Genomic DNA, 25,517 nt, shown 5'->3' with positions numbered 1-25,517 from the left:
TTTATATCACAAAATAAGTTACAGTCTCATTGAGATAAAGCAGACTATGCACCCATAACCTATATTATAAGAAAAACAATTAAGCATTTTTACATTCTCTCAAATTTTTGACTACCCTCATGTTTTTGGCAAATGGCAGTAATTTTAACCTTTTTCTGAGAGCTTTTGCATATACAAGCTCAATATGCTTGCTTTTCCTTGCTTGCTCCCCAAAGGGAATGCATGAGATGATATTACAGCTAAGTAGATTTTGTGTCCAAGGTGATGAGCCAAATATCTGGATTTCTCCAGTTTGTCCCTGGGACTTCCCTGACCCAAATGAGTTTTTCTATAAAGCGGGGAAGGGTAAAGTCAAATAGGTTTTCTTTATGATAGTGTTTCTCAGCTGTTTATGCTTTAGGAATTGTTTAAAGTTTTGTTGTTGTTGCTTTAGGAATCTTTAAGAAGGTGGGCCAGAGATATGGCTCAGTAGTAGAGCACTTGCCTAGCATGCGTGAGGCACTGGCTTTGATCCCTGGAATCACATAAAAATAAATAAAATAAAGATACATCTACAATTAAAATTTTTTTTAAAAGAAAGGAATTTTACCTGAAGCTTTGTCTCAGCCGGAATATGGAATATATAGGCTCTTTGTACTCAGAGCCATGATAGGAAGTGCTGATCCAAACAGGGCCTCTCCACATTTTTGCCTCTTGATTCAGGACCTCAAATGCTAAGGGCCTATGGATTTGATCTAATGGGAAACCTTGAAGAGTACTAAATGGTGTAGTAACAGATTTGCATTTTAGGAAAAATACTCAAGCTGCAGATGTAAAGTGGTGGGAATATAAGGTTGGGGGCTAATTCTATAAACTAGGTCCACTGTGCTGACCCCCACATGCTTTCTTCTAAAAAGCAATTTACCTGGCTTAAGTCAGGATATGTTACACCTCAGCAAACAACCTATTATCTGAAGAAGAAATGCAGGGTAACAGAAGTTAACCCTAAAGTCGGGGGACTTCTGTGACTTATATAGGCCAGATCCCAGAATTCAGGAAGATAAGGACAATTCCCCCTAACTCTAAAACCCGTAAGAACAAGTTCTAGTTAGAACCAGTCAGCATGGGCCAAATGCCCTGGACCTTTACTATACACAGTTGGGACTTGGAAGTTTGATGTGATTGTGCTGTCAGTCAAATGTCAAGAGGTGTCAGGAGCAGTGGCACATGTCTGTAATCCCAGTGGCTTGGGAGGCTGAGGCAAGAGGATTGCAAGTTCAAAGTCAGCCTCAGCAACTCATTGAGGCACTAAGCAACTCAGTGAGACCCTGTCTGTAAATAAAAATTTAAAAAAGCACCCCTGGTTCAATCCCCATTACCCCCCCCCCAAAAAAAATCAAGATGTGTTGGGCTGGGGTTGTGGCTCACTGGTAGAGTGCTTGCCTAGATGTGTGAGGCACTGGGTTCAATTCTTAGCACCACATATAAATTAACAAATAAATAAAGGTCCATCAACAACTAAAAAAAATATTTTTTAAAAAAAGTCAAGAGGTGGACCTGGGGTGGGACTCTCCAGAAAACTCCCTGGGACCCCCCCCCCCCGGAGGGCAAGAGAGGGGTACCATCCTTCTCCCCTCTGAGAGGACCCCCTCTCACGCTTGAGAATGTTCCCTTTTCCTGTGAACTCAAGTCTGCCTCACAGAATGACACGTCTGAAATCTTTCTGATCACAAGAACTGTTAGTAGAGGACTGTTGTAGCTATCTCAGCTCTGCAGTAGGCGGTGCTCTGTAACAAGGAGGATAAATGAAGAATAGTCAAAGAATTCAATGAAGAGTTTGCTGAATGACAGTGATTCAGGCAACAAATGAAGATGGACCAGATCCTAGGACAGTGCTTGTAACGCTGAATATTTGTTGACAAAATGAGAAAAACTAGAAACAAGGGACTTCAGAGTATTTCAAGGAGATCTTATATAAAGTCAAGCCCCACCTCTTGACTTTTTTAAAAAAATATTTTTAGTTGTAGGTGGTCACAATTCCTTTATTTTGTTAAGTTTTTTAATGTGGTGCTGGGGATATATATATATATATATATATATATATATATATATATATATATAAAATCATGTTGAAGAAAGATCAAGAAATCTATGAATTTTAAAAATGTCCATGTAGAGCTGGGGGTATAGCTCAGTGATAGAGTACTGGCCTAGCATATGCAAGGTCCGGGGTTCCATCCACAGCACCAAAAATGATACAAAAACAAACAGAAAAACAGAAGTCCAATCCTCCTAAAGGATGGAAAATTTTAAAGTGTCTTCTGGATTTAGCCCACAGGATAATCTGAGTGACAAGTTGGGCTAAGTTTGGTGGAGATGGCTAGCAGAAGTCAAAGTGGGAGGGTGTGGGGGAAAAGAGGCCACAGTGACAGAACAATGTCATGAAGCAGTTCCGTTATTCCTTAATGGAGCTGTCTTAGCCCATGTCTTAGCTGAAAGCGCTGGAAGACATGTGTCTTAATCAGAGCTTTCCTAGAGGGCAAAGACTGTTCACTGCATGGTTTCGGAAAAAACCGAAGAAAAGAGAGCAGCTATTCGTCCCCAACGCAGACTTGATTTGTGCGTTCAAGAAAAGATGGGAGTGGGGAGGTGCGAAGATGTGCCAAATCAGGAGAACTACAAGTCCCATGATAAACGGGCGGGGCGGGTCCTCCTGTGCCGGGACCCGCCGCTCTTCCGCTTCCAGCTGTAAGCAAACGTTGCCCGGGCCAGGATGGCCTCAGCCGGCGCCCGGGTGGGTGTGGTCCGCGGAAGGACCCGCCCCCGAAACGCTTGTGCAATGGGAAACGCCCTCGTATCCATGGCGACCGCGGCGGCGGCGGCCGTCGGCTAGCTAAAAACGGCGCCGCCGCCGCCGGGATCTTGGAGTCAGCAGTTAACCCCCAACGGGGAGCGGGCTCCCTTTCGCGACAGCCCGGACAGACGGTCCTGTGGAACTAATAGGCGGTCCCCGACACCAGCAACGCCCAGGAAGAGCCGAAACGGGCGAAGGGCAGCCATGAGCGAGCAGCTGGGTTCTACCCCAGGCCGCTAGGGGCAGCCTCAGCAGCCCCTCAGCCCTTCTCGGAACCTCGGGTGGGCAGTGTCCGCCGTAGGCTCCCCTTCTGTGGTCAGAGCCCAAGGGTTGCCTGGCTCCAGTGTGTTTACATGGAGAAACTGAATCCTGAGGCAGAGAAAGGGCCGACCTATTGTACATTTGATCTTCAGTTGTATTACAAAGCAAATTATCTCCCCAGTTCACCCAGCCATCCCCCATTCCATTCAGGAACAAAAGAGCCATGGTTATGGTTCTTACCATCTCTGCTCATTACTGCACGCACCACAGTGTGTTGTATGATCCAGTGTGATCTTGGGTGGTAGTCAGGGAATCCATATCTCCTGGCATCCCACACACCCTCACCCCAACTTGGAAACATCCTGTTATTCAGTGGGATTGTTCTGTTCCGAAGGAGCTGCAACATTTTCTTAAAACACCACGAAGGGCCTTTGGGTGGATCCCTGCAAGCCATCCTGGGCCTTAATTCCTACCCTCTTCCCCTTAGAATCTAAGAGAATGGAACCGAGTACCTGTAAGACCAGTGAATCTGAGGAAGACTCTGTTGAGGAAGAGGAATCTGAGGAGGAGTGTGTTAAAGAGGAAGATACCACCCCTTCTAACTCTTCACAGCAGGCACTCTCAAAGGCAGACTATAAGGCATTTGAGAATGGGGATCCCTTAGCCATTGTAGCCAAAAAAATTCCAAAGAAAATCATAGCCCCAACTGACACAGATGACTTAGAAGTTGGGAGGAGAAAGAGAAGGCGGAAACGCAGGTAACCTTCCCTGGACCTCCTCACCTGCCTGGCTCCAGAGTCACCCCCTGACCTCCCTTCAGCATTTGGGAGACTGGGACCTAAGCTCTTCCCTTCAGTCTTTGGAAGAGGAAAGGCTGGAGCATGATTTATCTTTTGACACAACAGAAACAAAAATCAGAAACATTTGGGCTAGTTCATTTTGGAATTTCAGTATATTTTTTTTCCATGCTGGGGATTGAACCCAGGGGTGCTTTACCACTGAGCTACATCCCAGTCCTTTTTATTTTGAGACTAGGTTTTGCTAAATTGCTTGGGGCCTCATTAAGTTGCTGAGGCTAGCCTCAGACTGTGATCCTCCTGTCTCAGCCTCCAGAGTCCCTGGGATTACAGGCATGCTCACCATGCCTGGCAGAATTTCAGCATGTTTTTATCACCCTTGTCTTTCCTTTAAGTGGCTTCTAGAAAAAAATGAATTGTGTTTGTTGGATATCTCTGCATCTGAGAGCCTGGCAGCCCAGGGTCTGTCCTTCCCTTCCACTCTGCCTGATTTCTGCTATTCCTCCATTCCAGACCCTTGGCCATCAACCTGACCAACTGCAAGTATGAAAGTGGTAAGCGCCCGACTCACACCCTTTTACACAAGAGGGCTGTCATTCTTACTAGGGAGAAGGAGCTCCAATCAAGCTTCCAGCCTTGGATCTTGCCAGGCTGGCCTAGAGCCCATGTTGAGGCTCATGAGGTTCCCCTGGCTCAGCTACTGGCAGTTGAGATATTGCTATTCTAATTAGTCTCAATGGTAGGGACAATATCTTCAGTTAACTAATAAAAACAACGAATAAAAGTTCTGGGTATGGTGGCTCATGCCTGTAATCCTAGAGACTTGGGAGGCTGAGGCAGGGAAATAAGTTTGAATCCAGCCTCAGCACTTGGCGAGACCCTATCTCAAAATTTTAAAAAGAATTTTAAAAGGCTAGGGGGCGTATAGCTCAGTGATAGAGCACTACCGTGTTCAATCCCCAGTACTGCTAGAAATAAAATACATGAGAGTCACCATTGCCCTACCCTCCCCAGATTTGTGCAGAGATGAGACAAGCTTAAAACAGTTTGGGTAGGTGGCTAGGGATGTAGTTCAGCACGTGCCTAGCATGTGCGAGGTCCTGGGTTCGATCCCTAGCACCTAAAAAACAAAACAAACAACAATAACAACAAAAAAAAAAAACACCCCCCAAACCCCACAGTTCTTAAAGAGAACTTTGGAGGGACTTCACTTACTTAAAAAAAAAAAATCCCCAATTAGGTCAGTGTTTTCCTTCTTCCCCTCTTTTTCCCACTGCCATCTGTGCAAGAGGCCACCCAGAGTGTTAGGCATCAGTGTGGTCCCTACCTATGGTCAGCTCTGCAGAAACAATCCTGATTGAGAGAGAGGACTGGCAGAATCATAAGGCCAGGCTCTCGTTTTTCTCTGCTGCATATTTTGGAAGGGCCTGACAGCCTCATGAACTTGGAATTGCCACCTGATAACTAAGATGCAGAACTGAAGTAAGAGTCATCTCCCTCTTCAACCTGGCCTCTGGTCAGGTCTGTTCCTTTCCTGACCCATCTAGAGTTCCAGGGCTTGTTGCTGGTGCTCAGGCTGGCAACACTGACTCCCCTATCTCTGCAGTACGGCGGGCAGCCCAAATGTGTGGCCTGAAAGAAGTGGGGGAGGACGAAGAATGGACTGTGTATTGGACAGATTGCTCCGTCTCACTGGAACGAGTCATGGACATGAAGAGGTTTCAGGTACCAATATCCTGAGCTAAGATTCAGAATGACTATTCCTAACCCCTGCCCAGGCATGAGGCTGCCATTCTTTTTTGGCTGTACCCTGTTTAGACAGGAAAGACTATACTAAGGGTCTTCTGTTCCAATGGAAATATTCTCTTGGCTCTCTGGAGCTTCTGTTATCTGAAGGAAGTTTCCGGTGGATATATAATTGCCCATTATTTGCTCTGCCTGGTGACATCTATGTCTAGCCTGCCTGCTCCAAGGCAGGACTGAGAGGCAGCCTCAGAGCTAACAACAGGGCCATCTCAGCATCTTAGAACCCATTGGTGTGGTGGTGCATGCCTGTAATCCCAGCGATTTGGAAGGCTGGGGCAAGAGGATCACAAGTTCAAAGCTAGCCTCAGCAACTTAGCAAGGACCTAAGCAATTTACTGAGACCCTCTCTCAAAATAAAAACAATAAGGGCTAGAGATGTGGCTCAGTGGTAAAGCACCTCTGGTTTCAATTCCCAGTACAAAGAAGTGGGGGGAGGAAGAGAAGAGAGTGTGTCAGTTTGGGGTCCTGCCTGGCAGCAAGAAAATCAGGGAAGATGGACCAGGTCCCTAAGAAGAATGTTCCTGCCAGGCTAGGGATGTAGCTCAGTGATCAAACACTAGTACATGCAAGGCCCTGTGTTCAATCTTCAGTATCTCACATCCACAAAAATATACCTGCTTCAAGGTATTTTTATTACCCTCTAACAGATTCCTTGTGGAGAATATCAATAAAATAAGTCATGTGTCACTTAATGACAGAGATACATTTCTGAGGAATGCATTGGTAGGTGATTTCATCATTGTTTGATTTTTGTAAATGTATTTTACGAAATGGATGGATATGATATCACCAGATGACATAATCTTATAGAACCTTATATGTAGCTATTGAGTAAAATGCCCTTATACAATGCATGACTGTAATTAAAAAGGGTCTGGTGGGGCTCCATAGGAAGCTGAGTGATAGGTTTTCAAGTTCGAGGACAGCCCAGGCAACTTAGCAAGACCTTGTCTTAAATTTTTAAAAAGGCGATGGGGGTGCAGCTCAGTTGTAGAGTACTTTTCTAGCAGGCTTGAAGAGCTGGGTTAGATCCTTAGGACACAATAAAAAAGGGAGTTTGGTGTGTATAGGCTTATTTTGAGGGGAAGCCAGTAAGGGATTGAAGAAACTATAACCTGTATCAAGATAGACAGCAAGTCTACAAGTATTCAAGAAGCTTTGAAAAGAAATGCAGAAAGCTATTGTCAGATAAGGATGGCAATAATAACAGCTGTTATTGAGGACTTACTATGCATCTAACAGATACCATGTTAAGTACTTTTATGGTTTTTTTATTATTAAATCCTTAACAATGTTGGTTGTGGGCTGGGGATGTGGCTCAAGCGGTAGCGCGCTCGCCTGGCATGCGTGCGGCCCGGGTTCGATCCTCAGCACCACATACCAACAAAGATGTTGTGCCCGCCAAGAACTAAAAAATAAATATTAAAAATTCTCTCTCTCTCTCTCTCTCTCTCCCCCCCTCCTCTCTCACTCTCTCTTTAAAAAAAAAAAAAAAACAATGTTGGTTGTGATGGAGCAAACCTATAATCCCAGCAATTGGGTGGCAGGGGTGACTGAAACAGGAGGATTACAAATTGAAGGTCAGCCTGGGCAACTTAGTGAAACTCTATCCCAAAATAAAATTAAAAAGGGCTGGGGATGTAGCTCAGTGGTAGAGCATCCCTGAGTTCAATCCCCAGTACCAGGGAAAAAAATCCTTAAAAACATTCCTGATGGCTGGGATATATCTCAGTTGATAGAAGGCTTGCCTCACAAGCAGAAGGCCCTGGGTTCAATCCCTAACATCACACACACACACACACACACACAAAAACAAAACAAAACAAACAAAAAAATCCTGAGCAGCAGGTATCCTTTTGTTAAAAAAGGAAGCTGAAGCTCAGAAATACTAAGTTTATATAGCTAGTGACTGAGAAAGTCATGAAGGACAGAGCAGCCAGAGGTTTCCTGGCAGGCACCATGTCATCTCTAGGTGTCATGGAGTGCATTTCCTTCAGCTGGTCTTCAGTTTCCTTTTCTATTTCCTATCTTTTAGAGAATGTTTTTCATGATTTCTTTGTACTGCCATACATTGTTACTTTATAAGACAAGTACTGGTGGTCTGAGGGATGTTAGAAGATGGCTAGAAGGCCCAGAGGTCTGGCCTAGTACACATTCTTCTCTCTTGTCCTCCTCCTTTTTTTGAATGGGAGGGTAGGGGGTACCAGGGATTGAACTCAGTGTCACTTAACCACTGAGCTACATCCCCAGCCCTATTTTGTATTTTATTATAGACAGGGTCTCACTAAGTTGCTTAGCACCTCGCTAAATTGTTGAGGCTGGCTTTGAATTCATGATCCTTGGGCCTCCACCTCTCAAGCCGCTGGGATTATAGGCATGGGCCACTGGGCCAGCCTCTGTCCTTCATTTTTTTTATATATTTATTTTTTAGTTGTATTGAACACGATACCTTTATTTTCTTTATATGTGGTGCTGAGGATCGAACCCAGGGCCCTGCACATGCTAGGCAAGTGCTCTACCACTGAGCCACAACTCCAGCCCCATGTCCTTTATTTTTGAATGAAGGATGTACACACTGGGTGTAGAAGCCGTGGGAGGGTTTCTCACCTGCCTTAGGGAATCTTCCTGTTTCTACCTTTGGGGTAGTAAGGACAGTGCTCACCTCCACTGTGACTCCTCCCTTCTTCCTCATCCTCTTCCATGATTTTTTTGGGATGCCCAGGCCCCAGGAGCTGTCATTTACTCTAGGAGACAGTATAACTAACTGGCTCTGTTTCAGAAAATCAATCACTTTCCCGGCATGACAGAAATCTGCCGCAAAGATCTGCTGGCTCGGAATCTCAACCGCATGCAGAAACTCTATCCTACCGAGTACAACATCTTCCCCCGTACCTGGTGCCTCCCTGCAGAGTAAGTGAACCTAGCTTCCCAGGCTGAGATCCTAGGGGCAGGAATGGGTTGCCTTCCTTTGTCCCCTCCAGACTCTGGTCTGGTATGTCTTAGGGGGATGAAAGTGGACCAAGAAAGTTTCAGCTGATCAAAGAAAAGTTGTCTGAGAACAGTGTTCCAGGAAGAGTGTGGATTAGATAGCCTAGATAGCAAGAATATAGCCATGGGCCCCTAGGTCAGCCAAGATTTGCAGAAACCTTTTGACCTGCTCCTCTCTGTACATAGCTACGGGGACTTCCAGTCCTATGGTCGGCAGCGAAAAACCCGCACTTATATCTGCAAGCCAGACAGTGGCTGTCAGGGACGTGGCATCTTCATCACCCGGAACCCCCGTGAGATCAAGCCGGGAGAGCACATGATCTGCCAGCAGTACATCTCCAAGGTGAAAGATACCTCGGTACCATTAGGCTCCTCCCTGGCCCTGAGGTTCCTTGTCTCTTCCAAAGCCAGGGAGGAAGCCAGTTTTGGGCTCCTACCCTTTCTGCTGTCCCCATTATCCTGGAGGCAGTATGGAGCCATGGTTTAGTCAGCCTGCCTAGGTTTGAATCTCATCTTTTCTACTTCCTAGATATGTGACCTCAGGTAGGTGAATGACCTTTTGTTTTTTTTTTCTTGCCTCTATTTCCTATTGTTTCATGGGAAGAGTAACAGTAACTACTTTATATGATTGTTGTGAAAATTAAATGAGTTGTGTATTTGAAGCACTTACAACAGTGTGTGGCACATAGTAAGCACTTCAAAAATTAATTACAGGGCTGGGGCTGTAGCTCAGTGGCAGAGAGCTTTCCTCTCATATGGGAGGCACTGGGTTCGATCCTCAGCACCACATAAAAATAAAGGTTATTGTGTCCACCTACAACTAAAACAAATATTTTAAAAAATAAAGGCATGCTATCCATCTACAACTACAAAAGAAAATTTTAAGTTAATTATATTCCTTCTGGGTTTGTGTGCTCTTAGCCTTTCCTTATTGATGGCTTCAAGTTTGATATGCGAATCTACGTCCTGATCACATCCTGTGACCCTCTTCGGATCTTCATGTATGAGGAGGGCCTGGCCCGCTTTGCCACCATGCCATATGTGGAGCCCAGCCACAACAACCTGGTGAGGGGGCAGAATGACACCCATTCTCTTCCATTGCATAAGTGCTGATGTTCTAGGGAGAAACCAGGTAGAGATTTTTCATTATCACACAAGAAAAAGGAAGGAAGTCAGTGAAAGCCATGACACCAAGCTATGAGAACAGCACTTGGTGGGTGGTGACTGAGAAAAGGTGCCCATCATACCCCACCCTCTTCCCCAGAATCTTATAAAAGGATAGTCCCCTGTTGCAAAGGGCCAGGAGACCAGCAATACTAGGGAGGGGTAGAGAAGGCCACAAGACGCTGGAGAGGTGGGCCGCATGGAAGCAGTCTGAGCCCATGGGGCTACTTGCTTCACAGGAAGATGTCTGCATGCACCTGACTAACTATGCTATCAACAAACACAATGAGAATTTTGTCCGGGATGATGCTGTGGGCAGTAAGAGGTACTTGCTACTCTTTTTTCCTCCTTCCTCTATCCTTTAGCCCTACAATTTTAGGAGCCCAAGAAACCCAGCTGACTTTTGGGAGGCTGACTGCTAAGGAAAAACTGTCTTTCTAGACCCTGGATCTGTGCCTGAGTCTATCAGCCCCAAGTCCCACCCTAATAACTAATCCCTGTTCTGAGCTGCTAGCAGCTCTTTGACACACAGGGGCCCAGGCCTGGAATTAGGGTTAGCATCAGGGAACCAGCTGCCTGTAGCCAGGCCCTGGTGGCATAGAAATCTGTATTCCTCTGAGCACTGGGCCTCACAGGAAGCTGTCAACACTCAACGCCTGGCTGCGAGAACACAGCTACAACCCCCGAGAGCTGTGGGGCAACATCGAGGACATCATCATCAAAACTGTCATCTCAGCCCACTCTATTCTTCGCCACAACTACCGAACTTGTTTTCCTCAATATCTGAGTAGTGGTACATGTGCCTGTTTTGAGATCCTTGGTTTTGATGTTTTGCTGGACCAAAAGCTGAAGCCCTGGCTGCTGGAGGTAAGGTTTCTCTCCTCATCTTTGCAAAAGCAAGATTCAGAGGCTTCTCTGAACAGGACACCTGGGATAGGAGGCACTCAGGTGGGGACAGAAAAGGGGAGATGCTAGGGAAACTTCAGGGTAGGTGGCAACCAGCAGAAGGCAAAAGACATCTATCTACCCTACCCTTTTGGCTGGCTGAGTCAAACTTTGGTGATCTCTGGCTTCTACCACAGCAATCCAGGTTTGGGATCCCCAGCGCTTCTGGTATAAACCTTGACTTTCAGGACACTTTATCTGTAGACTTAGGCTATCTGATTTACTCTCCCCAAGATGCCTGTGAATTGGAGGGATCACTATGCAGAGTCCTATGGCCTTGAAAGCTAGAGCTTACAGCCAACTTGGTTGCTGTCATAGGAGGGGATGTTTCTCCTAGACCCTCACTCAGGTCTTCAAGAGACCACCATCTGTTCAGGTGGTGTAGATACAGGAAGGGGGCAATAACTACTTCTCCTGGCAGGTAAATCACTCTCCAAGCTTCACTACAGACTCCCGCCTTGATCGAGAGGTGAAGGATGCTCTTCTTTGTGATGCCATGACCCTTGTTAACCTCCGGGGTTGTGACAAAAAAAAAGTGTTAGAGGAGGACAAGCGGAGAGTCAAGGAAAGGCTTTTGCAGAGCCACCAACAGCCACGAGAAGCCAGGTATGTCATCTCAGCCCACTCTGTTCTTCGCCACAACTACCGAACCTGTTTCCCTCAATATCTAATGTGTTTATTAGCATAACTGGTCTTGCTTTTATACTTTCCTGAGAGTGAAAGTCCACTAGAAGAAAGCCACTAAGAGCGAATTAACTATTGAAAAACATTTTGGGGCTGGGGTTGTGGCTCAGAAGTAGTGCTCACCTGGCATGTGCAAGGCCATGGGTTCAATCCTTGGCACCACATAAAAATAAATAAGTAAAATAAAGGTTTTGTGTCTAACTACAACTAAAAAATAAATATTAAAAAAAAACATTTTGGGGGCTGGGGTTGTGGCTCAGTGGTAGAGCACTTTCCTTGCACAAGTGAAGCACTGGGTTCGATCCTCAGCACCACATAAAATAATTAAATAAAGATATTGTGTCCATCTACAACTAAAAATATTAAAAAAAAACATTATTTTAGGGGACTGGGGACATAGCTCCATTGTTTAACACTTGCCTAGCATGCATGAGACCCTGGGTTTGATCCCCAGCCCTGTGAAAAAAAAATTTTTTTTGCATAGATAGTACATCACATATGTATAGATAATACATCTCATAATATAGACAATATATTCAAAATTCAAATGATACAGTTCACAGTTTTTCCCCTGCCCTTCTCATACAGCTACCCAGTTTTCCTCCAGTTGGAGTCAGTCAACATTCCTAGTGTAGTGTCATACTTTCACAAGCACTTAAAGCACAAATATATATGTATTTATACAAAGTATTTTCTCCCTTGTTTACCCAGACAGTTGCATAACTTATACATACTCGGCACCCGACTTAGCAATGTATTTTAGAGCTATTTTCATATTAACATATAAGGTGCTTTAGGTGGTTTGATTAGTTTTTTTATCCTCATTTTTAATAGTTTTTTATCCTCATTTTTTATTGGTATAATTGTATATTTTAAATTTTTTTTGTATTATAATGGACAGAATGCCATTATTTACTTTTATGTGGTGCTAAGCATCAAACCCAATGCCTCACACATACTAGGCAAGTGCTCTGCCACTGAGCCACAGCCCTAATTATATATATATATATATTTGTAGTTGGACATAATACCTTTATTTTACTTATTTATTTTTATGTGGTGCTGAGGATCGAACCCAGTGCCTTGCATGTGCACTTGCATGTGGGATTTGTTGTTACATATTTATATTTGTACATGCACACAATATAATAATGTAATTTGACCAAAATCACTTCCCAGCTTTCCCCCTTCCCTCTTTACTTTCCACCCCTTGATCCCTGTCCTAATCTCCCTTTGGTTTCGGAGATCCACCCTCACTTTTGTTTTCCTTTTTTTCCTCTAGCTTATGCATATGAGAGAAAACATAGGACCTTCTGAATTTGACTTATTTTGCTTAACATGATTGTCTCTGGTTCCATCCGGTTTCCTGCAAATGCCATAATTTCATTTTTCTTTATGGCTGAATGAAACTCTATTGTGTATATATACTATATTTTCTTTATCCATTTATCCACTGATAAACACCTAGTCTGGTTCCATAGTTTGGCTATTGTGAACTATAAACATGGTTATGCATATGTATCACTGTAGTAAAGGTAAATACCAAGAAGTAGTATAGTAGGGTTCCATGCCTAGTCTTTTGAGGAGCCTCCATTCTGATTTCCATAGTAATTATACTAATTTACAGTCTCACAAACAGTATAGAAGTGTTCCTTTTTCTCCACATCCTTTCCAGCATTTATTATTATTTGTATTCTTTTGTTTTTTGGTACCAGGGATTGAACCCAGGGGCACTTAACCACTGAGCCACATCCTTAGCCCTTTTTATAGTTTGTTTAGAGACAGGGTCTCACTAAGTTGCTGAGGGTCTCACTGAGTTGCTTAGGGCCTTGCTAAATTGCTAAAGCTGGCTTTGAACTTACAATCCTCCTTCCTCAGCCTCCCTACCCCCTGGGATTACTGGTATGTGCCATGGCATCCAGTTCTTATTTGTATATGTATTTTTTAATTATTTGTATTTATATATATATTTGGTGCTGGGGATTGAACCCAGGGCCTTGTGCATTCGAGGTAAGCACTCTACCAACTGAGCTATATTCCCAGCCCTATTATTTGTATTACTGATGACTGCCATTCTGACTGGTGTGAGATATAATCTCACTGTAGTTTTGATTCGCATTTTCCTAATTGCTAATGATGTTGAGCTTTTTTTCCATGTATTGTTGGCCATTTGTATTTTGTCTTTTTTTTGAAAATTATAAATATTTATTTTCTTTAAAAAATTTATTTATTGGGGCTGGGGTTGTGGCTCAGCAGTAGAGCACTAGCCTCTCACATGTGAGACCCTGGGTTCGATCCTCAGCACCACATAAAAATAAATTAAAAAAAAATAAAGATATTGTGCCCATGTATAACTAAAAAAATTTTTTAAAAAATTATTTATTTTAATTTCTATTTTTTCTTTTGAGGAGTGTCTGTTTAGTTTATTTGCCCATTTATTAATTGGGTCATTTGATTTTTTGGTGTAAAGATTTTTGAGCTCTTTATATGCTCTAGATACTAATCATCTGTCAGAAGAGTAGCTAATAAAGATTTTCTCCCATTCTGTGCTTTCTCTTCACATCCTAATTGTATACTTTGCTGTGCTTTTTTTTTTTTTTTTTTTCCCTTCAGTACTGGAGATTGAACCTAGGGGAGCTCTATGACTGAGCTATATTCCCAGCTCTTTTTATTTTTTTAAGACAGGGTCTCACTAAATTCCTGAGGCTGGCCTTAAACTTGTTATTCCCCTGTTTCAGCTTCCCACATAGCTGGGATTATAGGTGTGCATCACCATGCCCAACTGCTAGTTTGTTTTTTTTTTAACACAGCTCCTCTAGAAACCAGTTCCTGAGGAACTTTATAAAAATGAAACACAGAAAACAGTTTAGTTGTTAATAGGGAATTGTTTAAATCAGTATTGATCACCCATTGTTGTTTTTTGTATAAAATGGGTTACAAACATGGTGATTGGTTACTGATATTAAAATTATATGTTAATGATACATAAAATTGAATTTGAGTAGGCTTTGGATATTCCTGTAGTAACATTGCTTTTCTCTACTGGTATTCCAATATGAGGGGTAGTTTGTATTTGATTCCTCATGATAGCCTTAGGGCCTGGTGAATAACAGGTACTCAAATGTTTGTGTGATGAATGGGAGTGAAGGATAAATTAAACACCCTGAGTGTTCCCATGGAACTGAACAGGGGATCTGAGTGAATCATGTTCAGTGGGGAAAAATGGCTGACAACTACTTTATTTCTGAGCTACATCCCGGACACTTTTATTTTTTATTATGAGATAGGGTCTCACTCTAAGTTGCCCAGCCTGGCCTTGAATTTGTGATCCTCCAGCCTCAGCCTTTCAAGTAGCTGGGATTACAGGCATGTGCTACTATGTCTGACACTCATTTTAAAATATTGATATATGATCCCAATTTGGAAGGAAGGAAGGAAAAAAAGGAAGTAAGGGAGGAAAGGCAAACTAGGGAGTAGCAAAGACAGGATTCAAACTCAGGAGGTCCTGCCCTGGAGTCCTTGCTCTGTACTAATTACTAATATGTTAATTTCATAGTAAGATCATGGGGAGTTTTAATTTTTTTGCTCTTCTAAGTTTTCTGTAGTGAACTTATATTAGTCTCAAAATTAGACTCCGATAATTTGGAGTGCCAGTTTATAAGTAAACCCCTCTAAACTTAGAACAAAAATCAAATTTCTGGAAGCAAAGCCTATTCTGCCTACACACATGGTAGTGCTGACCAGAGATGGCCTTGACAGCCTTCCCCACAGTCAAGGGCTTGGGAGGCCAAGCGGCCAGCAGGAGTTTCTCAAAGGCTTACCCAGCCTTCCTTTCTTCAGGGAACATTCTCAAACCTCTGACTCTGCTGAGCTCTGTTTCCACAGGCGAGAACAGATCGAGTCGTCCCATGCAGCCATGCAGGACCAGGAACGATATGAGGATTCCCATCTGGGGGGCTATCGGCGGATCTATCCTGGGCCTGACACAGGGAAGTATGAACCCTTCTTCAAGCACAATGGCTCCCTCTTCCAGGAGACTGCTGCCTCCAAAGCCAGAGAAGAGTGTGCCAGGTACTTTGCCACTTTGTCCTGCATTTCCTTTATGCAAATAGATGAGGGCAGATCCTGAACCTGAATTTCTCCCCAGCAGCAGGGAGGACGCCAGACACTTGAGGAAAGAGAAATAGAGCTATTATATATTCTGTCAGCCTCTTAGTGACTCTTCATTCTGCAGGTTCCTCCCTAATTCCTGTCCCATCAGTCCCAAGAACAGATCACGATTCCTGCTTATCCGGTTTTCCCTCTATTTCCTTTTCCCCAACACAATTCCTTCAGTATCTGAAGCTTTTATGTTTTATCAGGCAGCAACTAGAAGAGATCCGCCTGAAGCAGGAACAGCAGGAGAATTCAGGCACTAAGAGGCGAAAGGAAAACAAGGACCAGAACCAGGGTGAATCAGCTGGGGAGAAGAGCCGATCCAGGGCAGGGCCCCGGGGCCTTTTCACCTACTTGGCTTACAGGAATCGGAAGCGGGAGAAAGAGGTGTCAGGGGTTGTGTGACTCTTATCTTTCTGCAGGAAAATGGGTTGGGACTACTAGAAAAGGGGATCTCTGCTGTCCTCTCCTCCCCTTGCACAAGAGAGATGAGTTCCTTATCAGTAAATTGAAACTGACTTTTTGGAACAGAAGGTGAGAGAATGGACAGCAAAGGGAACTCTACAGGAGGGTCAGGGCAGGGATGAAGGTAGAGTGGGCTAGAGTCCTACAGCCATCCTTGCCGATGGTTTGGGACTTGTCCTTGGAGATCCTGCATTTATCTCTCATGTACCTTGCAGCCCAAATCAATACACCTGGATATTATGCAACCTCAAGATATTGTGGAAGAGGAGGAGCTAGAGCGGATGAAGGCCCTGATACAAAGGGAGAATCTCATTCGAAGCCTGGGTATTGTAGAGCAGCTGACCCGCATGCTACACCCCAGTCACAGGGGCCAGAAAAAACTTCATGAGTATCAGGTGAGGGTCCTTATGAAGCCTTTGGCAAAAGAAGGGATAAAACGGTTGTGATATCAGCAGATGGTGGTGTCACACCAAAAGATGCTTATGTGATGGTATCTGTTAATGGAGCTTGGGAAAGTTGAATAGGCTGGGCCTTGGGAGAGGGTCTGGTCTATTGGTTCTTTTTGCATCTATTCCCCATCTCCCTTATTTTCAGAATTGACATCCAGCAAAGTGCAGGCCCAACTTTCTCAATTACAAGAGACTTTCCCTTTATATTCTTATCTCATAGTAGCCCAAAAGTTATGACTGACAAATAACATGCTGTGGCTTCTGTGTAATCTCTCTAGCATTGACAGTGTCCTCTAACAGGGAATAAGTAAATAGTCTCAGGCCAGTAAAACAGTTGCTGGGTTAGTAACAAATCTATTGGGCCCTCTGTTTTTGTTGAACCCTAACTGGTTAAATAGTGGCTATGGCCTAGAAGAGATTTTTTAAGTTACTTATTTCTTCCAACACTCCATCCAGCCTCACAAGAAATGTGGTAAGGGGCTGCTCTTCTCCTCTAGCCTAGATTTCACCAGGACGGGCTGGGCAGTCAAGAAGTGCAATCTGTGAGTCTGGTCCCATTGGTGCTCCTAAGAGGGGCTACCTCAGAGCAGGGCCAGCCTCATTTCCTGCAACCACTTCGGCCCCATGAATTGATCCCCAGGATCTTAGGGCCACTGCCAAGCACGAATGCTGCAATTCCACAACATTCCCGGTGCCATCTGCAGCCCAAGACCTTCAACTGGATAGGAGATCCAGCAGCCATCAGTCCCTGTTCATTGTCAATGAGGAAAGCTGGGAGGCACTATTTTTCCAGCGCTAGATTCAGGGTCACTAGCCGTAAGTATACAAAACTAGCTTTGGTCACTTTGACCTGTGTAAATTTCTAATAGCAGATATTACAGCTGGGATGCTCCTAAACTATAATGATGCAGTGGTACAGGAATGGGGAGGTGGTGGACCCATTTATTTAACTTCTCCTATGTGTTAGACTCTGATGATAATAATGGCAGAATTACAGTCCTAGCCCTCAACAAAGGTAACAAGAAAGTGGGCAAGTAAATGTACCAAGTATAATACAGTGTGGTAAAGATGCTGGAGGAAAGCATGGGATACCATTCCTCTGTGGTAGTAACTGGATTACAGATGAGAAAGAGGTGGGCAAATCTTTTCTGTGAGTACCAACTCAGGAGGGGTCCATGTTTTCACTGCAGAAGGCCAAGCCAGCAGAAGGCTAGAAGCCATAAACCAAGCCCTGGCAGTATCAGTGCCATCCACTTTAACCCCAAAGCATGGCTATCTTCTGCAGACTGAACGCACATTGCCTTCCATGGTAAAGTCTGAACACAGAACAGCCAAGGCGAGGGATCTCACTCTCTGCCCTGCCTCTGCACCTGTTCTGCAGCATTCCAGTACAATTCTTAACGTTAGCCAGCACAGGTAAAAGCAAGAAGGAAGTCAGCACTCAACCTCTCCTGGAGAACCTCCTGAGGTTCCAAAAGGAGCACTGGGCCTTCAATCTTTGCTAAATGAAAGTCGGCCACCAAGTTCCAGTTTGAAAACCCCAGTCAGGAATCCTGTTTGAAAAAGGAAAAACAAAGACACCAAGAATTCCTCAACACCCTAAGATTCTTTTGGGATTGGTAAAGACTAAAAGATGAAGAGCCAAGGCTGGCCAAATACTCATTTCCACTTGTCAAGCCTGAAGCTGGGATTACTGTTGAGGGATGTCTGAACCTTGGGAGCGGTCACCCCAGCGACGTGTCCCTTTTACCCTTGGAGTCAAGTGCCCAAGGCACGGGTCTGTCGCCGTCAGCCGACTGCCAAGGGTGGACGCCCTTCCTGCCATGGTGGCGGAGACAGGCAGGCCTGGGCAGCTTGACACAGAGGGGCGGCTCTCGGTAATTGAATCCGTCTTTTTATTAAAGTTTATGTCGTTTTCCAGGAGTGTCCTGAACCTCATTTAGACCCTCGCGTTTCAAGGCAGCCAAACAGTTACAGCTAGGAAGAACGGGCCGCTAAACAGCTCAGGCCTGGACTGTCCTTACAGCCCTGGAAAGGGCAACGCCTCGCCTCTGCCCTATTTCCCGCCCCGCCCCTTCCGCTTCCGGGACTGCTTCCGGTGCTGTAGGGTAGTGGGCTGCTGGAGGCTGGTTTACTTCGCCATGGCGGTTACCCTCAGCCTATTGCTGGGCGGCCGAGTCCGTACTGCTGTTGCTCGCTATGGGTTCGCGACCCGGGGGCTGGCGGGCTCAGGCCCTATGGGCCGTGAGCCGGACCCGGATTCCGACTGGGAGCCAGAGGAGAGGGAGTTGCAGGAGGTCGAGAGGTACTAGCTCCTTTCCCGGCCCTCAGCCTGAAGCTGGCCTTGGGCCTCGGCGCTTCAAGCCGCGCCCCCTTAGCGCCGGGCGTCCTCCAGCCGCCTCCACTGTGACTCTAATTTCTTCTTACCTGTTGTTAGCGGCGTAGGGACAGAGGTTCAGCTCCCTTGCGACCACAGGTTCCTTCGCTAGTGACGTATATTTCGTTACAATTTTAGATAGTTCAGCATGCTTACGGGCAGTTATTGTTGTAGGTGTAGATTTTGGGGTCGGTGTACAGAGCGGCGTTAAGCTGGCAAACATGGCCCGGTGGCCTTTACTGACACAAATGAGGGCTGGGCTCTTGGTGATTTAGCCCAAGACTTTTCAAACACCCATCTTGCTTCCACGCATGGCTTCTGCCATTGGTTCTCTCCCCCAGCACCCTGAAACGACAGAAAAAAGCAATTCGATTCCAGAAAATTCGGAGGCAAATGGAGGCGCCAGGTGCCCCACCCAGAACTCTGACATGGGAAGCCATGGAGCAGATACGGTAAGACTCGGGGTACTTTGTTAGCATCCGCTATGATAAGAGATGAAAGATTCTGGGGCTAAAACACGGGTTTGGCCATTTGAGTTTTGTTTTTGTATTTTGCCTTTCTGTTATAGGAAAATTTATACAGAAAATACAATAACATGACGAATTTCCTTAATTTATCATCTAGATTTTATTTATTTTATTTTATGGTATCGGGGATTGAACCCAGGGGCGCTTAAGCACTGAGCCACATCTCCTGCTACCTCTCCCCCATATATATTGTTAGTTAATTAGTTGTAGGTGGACACAATTCTTTTATTTATTTTTATGTGGTGCTGAGGATTGAGCCCAGTGCCTCACCCCTGCTTGGCAAGCGCTCTACTGCTGAGCCACAACCCCAGCCCCCCTTTTCTATATTTTAATTAGAGACAGTGTGTTGCTGAGTTGCTTAGGCTAGCTTTCAATTTGCGATCCTCCTGTCGCAGTCTCCTGAGCCACCAGCTGCTGGGATTACAGGCAAGTGCTACACCTTACGCAGCTGTTATCTAGATTTAGCATATAACAGTTGGTTCGTTTTTGCTGAACATTTTTATATAATTTTGTGGTTATTAATATTTTCATATTTTTATTGGTGCATTACAATTATATGTAACATTGGAATTTCTTATTACATGTTTATACATACATGATATAAAATTATAATTGTCAATATTGCAGAAAATGTAAAATAACACATTGCAACCCTAGGTTCAGAAACAGGACTCACATGGTTATGTGAATTTTCTTTCCTGTTTGTTTTTTTCGCTTTGCTGGGGATGGAACCCAGGACCTTGCACCTACAAGTGCTCTACCACTGAGCTACATCCCCAGCCCAGTTATATGCATTTCCTGAAAAGAGGATCCATACCTTTAAAAATCTTAAAAAGGTGCCTGCTCAAAAAATGTTAAATGCTTTTAAGTTGCTTTTCTTTTTAAATTTTTTTCTCTCTTTTTTTTTTATCTTGAATAGGTAATGTGTTATGGATGGTTCAAAATTATAACTATAACCTAGTGTACACATTGAGAATGAATCGTCCCGTTGCCTATTGGTACTATTTTTATTTTATTTATTTATTTTGAGAGAGAGAATTTTTAATATTTATTTTTTAGTTTTCGGCAAACACAACATCTTTGTATGTGGTGCGAGGATCGAACTTGGCCGCACGCATGCCAGGCGAGCGGGCTACCGCTTGAGCCACATCCCCAGCCCTTGGTACTATTTTTAATAGGTTTTGTGTTTTTTTCTCCAGATTTTCTTATGTAAATACAGCAAGTATGAGTACAAATTTTATTTTCACCACCTGAATCACAAAAAGTAGCATACTATAAATTCTGTTCTACATTTTCCTTTGTAACTTGATGTGTCCTATAGATCTTTCCATTTCAGAAGACAGAGCTACTTGATTCTTGCCAGACGTATTTGTTGTATACATTCCCAGAAGTAGAGTTTAAGGACCAAAAGATAAAGTATTTATATTTTGTTAATATTGCTGAATAGATCTATGTTGATTATGTACGCTGAATGATTCCAGTTGGGAGTAAAAGATTTTGTAGAAAAAATTTTTTGTAGAAAAGATTTTGTGAGTCCAGCTGGATGTAGGGCACATGTGAGTCTGGAGTCTGAGGTAGGCAATTGCAAGTTTGAGACCAGCCTCAGCAACTCAGTGAGGCCCTAAGCAATTTTTCAAGACCCTATCTCAAAAAATAAAAAAAAGGGCTGGGGATGTGGTTCAGTGGTTAAGTGCCCCTGGGTTCAATCCCTGGTTGGGGGGAAGGGGGAAGATTTTGTTAACCTGTACCATCTCCCTTCTAGGGTCCCATGAACTATATCTCCAGTCCTTTTTTTTTTTTAATTCTGAGATTTTGAGACAGGGTCTTGCTAAGTTGCCTAGGCTGGTCCTAGAACTTAAGATCCTCCTGCCTCAGCCTCCCAGCTTTTTTCTTTTTTTCTCCTGGTGCTGGAAATTGAATCCAGGGACTTAACACATGCTAGGCAATCAGTTCTCTATTATCTTAAATTAACTTTTTCAAACCTTCCAGCTTTCTACCTATCAAATCCCCTTTTGTAGTCAATAAATGTCCTTCTAAAAATTTAAAACAGGCCATTAGATAAAAACCCTGTCAGCTTCCTAGTCTTGCTCTTTTATTCTCATTTTGAGAGAAGTGATAGCCTATCACTTTGTTTAGGACAGTTCTCTTTGTGCTTTAGGTTGTCCCCATGTATTTTCTTAGGAACCTGTTTGTTTATTTGTACTAGGGATTGAACTTAGAGGTGCTTTACCACTGAGCTACATCCCCAATGCTTTATTTTTTGAGACAGGGTTTTGCTAAATTGCTTTAGGGCCTAAGTTGCTGAGGCTGCAATTCTCCTGCCTCAGCTTCTCAAGTCTGGCATGGGCTACTTACCCAGTGGAACCTGTCATCTTAAAACCCTCCCTTGGGGCTGGGATTGTGGCTCAAGGGTAGAGCTCTTACCTAGCATGGGCGGGACCCAGGTTCGATCCTCAGCACCAGATAAAAATAAAGGCATTGTGTTGTATCCACCTAAACTTAAAAAAAAAAAAAACAAAAACAAAACCCTCCCTTACCAGGTGTTGTGGCACACCTGGATGGACTGGGGATGTGGCTCAGTGGTTAAGTACCCCTGAGTTCAATCCCTCAGTACTCTCCCATCAAAAAAAAAAAAAAACTATAAAGTAAAAACCCTACCTCTTTTTGTTTCCAACTTGCTTCTACCCATATTAGTTTTTTTTTTTTTTTTTTTTTTTTTGGTAGAGGAACAACATGCCTTTATTTTATTTAATTTTTACATGGTGCTGCGGATCTGACCCAGTTTCTCACACATGCTAGGCAAGTGCTCTGCCTCCTGAGGTACAGCCCCAGCCCATTTTTTTTTCTTTGCATGTGATTTTTTTTTAATTTATTTTTGTATTTGTAAGTGGACAGCATGCCTTTATTTTATTTGTTTATTTTTATGTGGTGCTGAGGATTGAAACCAGTACCTCACAGATGTGCAAGGCAAGCACTTTGCCACTGAGCTATAGCCCCAGCCCTGCCTGTGATTTTTTTAACCACTACAATAAGACTGTTCTCTTTAAATCCATCAGTGACTTCCTTATTATTAGATTCAGCTGACAGTGTGTGATCTTTAGCCTCCTTAAAATTCCTGGAGCATCTGACATCATAAACGGAACCTGGGACACATAGGTTCCTCAAACTGAATGCATACAAAATAGAATTAATCACTTTCACTTTTAATTCTGTTCTTTCTTTCCCTATAACCCATCAACCACCCTAGCTTTTTTTTTTTTCTCTCTGTGTGTGTGTGTGTGTGTGTGGTGCTGGGGATTGAACCCAGGGCCTGTGTGTGCACGGCAAGCACTCTACCACCTGAGTTATATCCCCTGCCCCCTAGCCTTGGCCTTGATACTACCATCCCCAGTATTTAGTTCCTTAACAAATTCTACATTTGACCTTCCTAAATATTCTTCAGCTCTCTTCTGTCCTGTGCATACCTTGCCATTGTTTCTGTTCTGACTGCCTGAATTACAATAATAGCCTTGTGCCTAATCTTTCCACTTAGACTACCCCCCCCCCACCCTGCCCCTGTGATGCTGAAGATTGAACCCAGGCCCTGGGTCGTGCTGAGCAAGTACACTCTGCCACTGAGTGCACCTCCAATCCCTCCACCTACACTTTTTTAAAAAAATATTTATGTATTTTTTTTAGTTGTAGGTGGACACATTATTTTGTTATTACGTGGTGCTGAGGATCAAACCCAGTGCCTCATGCATGCTAGGCAAGCACTGTACCACTGAGCCACAACCCCAGCCCCACTTTTTTTTTTTTTTAATATTTAGTTTTTAGTTGTAGTTGGACATAATATCTTTCTTTGTTTTTATGTGGTGTTGGGGATCGAACCCAAGACCAGTGCCCACCCCCCACCCTCCACTTTTGTCACTGAACAACAATCACTGGGTTGAGCTTCAGAATGAATACTTACTCATGGCATTTTACTGCTTAAAGTCCTTCCTTGGCTCCCGGTTGCCTTGGGATAAATTTCAGACTCCTAGGCGCCATGTGACCTTACTTCTGCTCTGTCTGTTGAACTCTTCCCAGTGAAGGTGATGTGCTTCCTTGTATTTCAGATGTTGCTCACTCAACTATCAATGTCTTTGATCTGTCCTGCCCTCCTCTGTTTTTTTTTTTTTATAGTTGTAGATGGATAGAATGCCTTTATTTTGTTTTTTTATTTTTTAGTTGTAATTGGACATAACTTGTTTACTTATTTATTTATGTATTTATGTATGTGGTGCTGAGGATCGAATCCAGTGCCTTGCATGTGCTAGGTGAGCACTCTACCACTGAGCCACAGCCCCAGCCCCCCTTGCCCCCTCTCTACTAGCTTATTACTGCTTTTTATCTTTTCTGATGGGCTCTAGCTTGGATTTTCTGGAACATTTCCTGGGCCAGCCCTTTTGGATGTTCTCATTACATCATCTGCTGTCATTTAGCATAGTGCCATTGTGTGCTTTTAGGAGTGAAGTTCAGTCTTCCTTCACCCCAGGAAGTAACTTCCAATGGGAAGTGTTCAGTTGAGGTGAAATGAAGTGACCGACTGAAAGTGGTCAGGTGTTACTGTGAGTATGCCAGTTACTTAATTGGCACAATAAAAGGACTGCATTTATAATTTTTCCAAAGTCCTTTTCTTTTTACTTATATTTATGACTGGTATTATCAATTAGCTGTTCTGGTAGAAGACTTCTTCACAACTTGAAAACCTGCTCCTTTTTCCCATAGGTATTTACATAAGGAATTTGCTGAGTCCTGGTCAGTTCCCAGGTTGGCTGAAGGTTTTGATGTCAGCACCGATGTTATCCGAAGGGTTTTAAAAAGTAAATTTGTACCCACTTTGGAACAGAAACTGAAGCAGGATCAAAAAGTTCTTAAGAAAGCTGAGTTTGCCCACTCACTCCGGCAGCTCCAGGGCTCTGGAGATACCGTGAAGTCACTTGCTGCAGGCCACTCTGTAGCAAACTCTTTTCTGATGCCAGGGGATGAAGCCTCATCTGAAGGTCAGCATCACAGCACAGCTTTGACAGTGATAGAGTCAAAAACTCACAGTACAAATGCACTGAGACAAAAGGGAAGGAATAAAGGAATCCAGGGCTTGAAGAAGGAAAGCTTTGAGCCTATCACTGCAGCCTTAGGTCATCAGAGAGAGCTGCAAAAATACTCCAATGATTGTGTAGGCACCAGAAGAACTGACAGTAATGGATTGCCAAGTGATGAGAAACTGGAAATGTTGAAGACGGGGGAGCTACGGAACCAGAACTTCAGCAGCAAAGTAGTGCAGAGGGGACGGGAGTTCTTTGACAGCAATGGGAACTTCCTGTACAGAATTTGAGTTGGGGCCCGGCTTGTGGAGATGCCATGTGAAACAGCTAGACTAATATATTTGGAGCTCCAAGATTTCTGCATGTGGATATCTACTTTGAAATAGGAGGAATTTGATGAGCCTGGAATATGGACAGAAAGAGCTGCTTGGTTATTCAAGCTTTTTGGATCACTGCTCCCAGTCTGACTTGTGTATCTTCAGTATTCTCCTTTTTGCTTAACTTCTGTATGTTGAAAATCAGTATTGTTTCTGTGATACTTGCAATAATATGTTCGGGAGGAAGTGAAAAGTTTGCTTTCTGACCTCATTTCCTTCTTGATCATTGAACACTAACAGTTTTTGAGCTGCTTAGTAAATTGGTTCTTTTTTTCCTTTGGTGCAAAAATAAAATGTAGCAGTTCGTGTTGCTTTGTGTCTCTGGAGTGACTCTTGGAGAGTGCTGGAATGGAAAATGCACTGGGAGATGAGGAATCCCCATCTGAGGGTTCTCTGCAAAGCACCCTGCTCGTTGATAAAATTTGGGGAGCCGGGTACCCAGGGACAATTTACCACTGAGCTACATCCCCAGATTTTATTTTGAGATAGTGTCTCACTAAGTCACTTAGGACCTCACTAAATTGCTGAGGTTGGCCTTGAACTTTTGATCCTTCTGTGTCAGCCTCCTGAGCCACTAGGATTATAGGTGTGTGCCACTGCACCAGGCTCAGTGATAGATTTTG

At 43.9% G+C, this 25,517-nt stretch overlaps 2 protein-coding genes across 4 annotated transcripts; both read left to right on the top strand.

Moving 5' to 3' along the window:
* The first annotated feature begins 3,592 nt into the window (after positions 1 to 3,592).
* Positions 3,593 to 18,282, top strand: Ttll13 (tubulin tyrosine ligase like 13). Of its 3 annotated transcripts, none has more exons than XM_026388157.2 (14): positions 3,593 to 3,852; positions 4,405 to 4,445; positions 5,498 to 5,616; positions 8,477 to 8,607; positions 8,872 to 9,028; positions 9,607 to 9,750; positions 10,089 to 10,174; positions 10,485 to 10,716; positions 11,216 to 11,400; positions 15,364 to 15,549; positions 15,840 to 16,020; positions 16,314 to 16,493; positions 17,045 to 17,399; positions 18,029 to 18,282. In XM_026388157.2, exons 1-14 carry the CDS (start codon positions 3,593 to 3,595, stop codon positions 18,106 to 18,108), a joined length of 2,337 nt encoding a protein of 778 aa, XP_026243942.1. In that variant the 3' UTR covers positions 18,109 to 18,282. The 3 variants fall into 3 exon arrangements, with proteins under 3 accessions (XP_026243942.1, XP_077656023.1, XP_077656022.1); XM_077799897.1 differs by having other exon boundaries at positions 17,252 to 17,363; positions 17,738 to 18,098; XM_077799896.1 differs by having other exon boundaries at positions 17,045 to 17,363; positions 17,738 to 18,098.
* A 346-nt stretch (positions 18,283 to 18,628) lies between these two features.
* Ngrn (neugrin, neurite outgrowth associated) lies at positions 18,629 to 25,206 on the top strand. The gene is made up of 3 exons (XM_026388159.2): positions 18,629 to 18,852; positions 19,266 to 19,376; positions 24,201 to 25,206. The coding sequence occupies exons 1-3, from the start codon at positions 18,689 to 18,691 to the stop codon at positions 24,805 to 24,807; spliced, it is 882 nt and encodes a 293-aa protein (XP_026243944.2). The 5' UTR covers positions 18,629 to 18,688; the 3' UTR covers positions 24,808 to 25,206.
* The last annotated feature ends 311 nt before the right edge of the window (positions 25,207 to 25,517 follow it).

Source organism: Urocitellus parryii, chromosome 6 (genome assembly GCF_045843805.1).
Source record: "Urocitellus parryii isolate mUroPar1 chromosome 6, mUroPar1.hap1, whole genome shotgun sequence".
NCBI classification, from domain to species: Eukaryota; Metazoa; Chordata; class Mammalia; order Rodentia; family Sciuridae; genus Urocitellus; species Urocitellus parryii.
The sequence above is the reverse complement of the archived record's forward strand: the minus strand, read 5'-3'. Positions and strand labels throughout refer to the sequence as shown.

Coding starts and splice junctions, on each gene's coding strand:
- Ttll13 (XM_077799896.1), top strand. CDS start 3,593: ATGGAACCGAGTACCTGTAAGACCAGTGAATCTGAGGAAGACTCTGTT. Junction 9,029..9,606: donor GCCAGCAGTACATCTCCAAG/GTGAAAGATACC, acceptor GTGTGCTCTTAG/CCTTTCCTTATTGATGGCTT. Junction 17,364..17,737: donor TAGATTCAGGGTCACTAGCC/GTAAGTATACAA, acceptor TTTTCACTGCAG/AAGGCCAAGCCAGCAGAAGG.
- Ngrn (XM_026388159.2), top strand. CDS start 18,689: ATGGCGGTTACCCTCAGCCTATTGCTGGGCGGCCGAGTCCGTACTGCT. Junction 18,853..19,265: donor GAGTTGCAGGAGGTCGAGAG/GTACTAGCTCCT, acceptor TCTCTCCCCCAG/CACCCTGAAACGACAGAAAA. Junction 19,377..24,200: donor GAAGCCATGGAGCAGATACG/GTAAGACTCGGG, acceptor TTTTTCCCATAG/GTATTTACATAAGGAATTTG.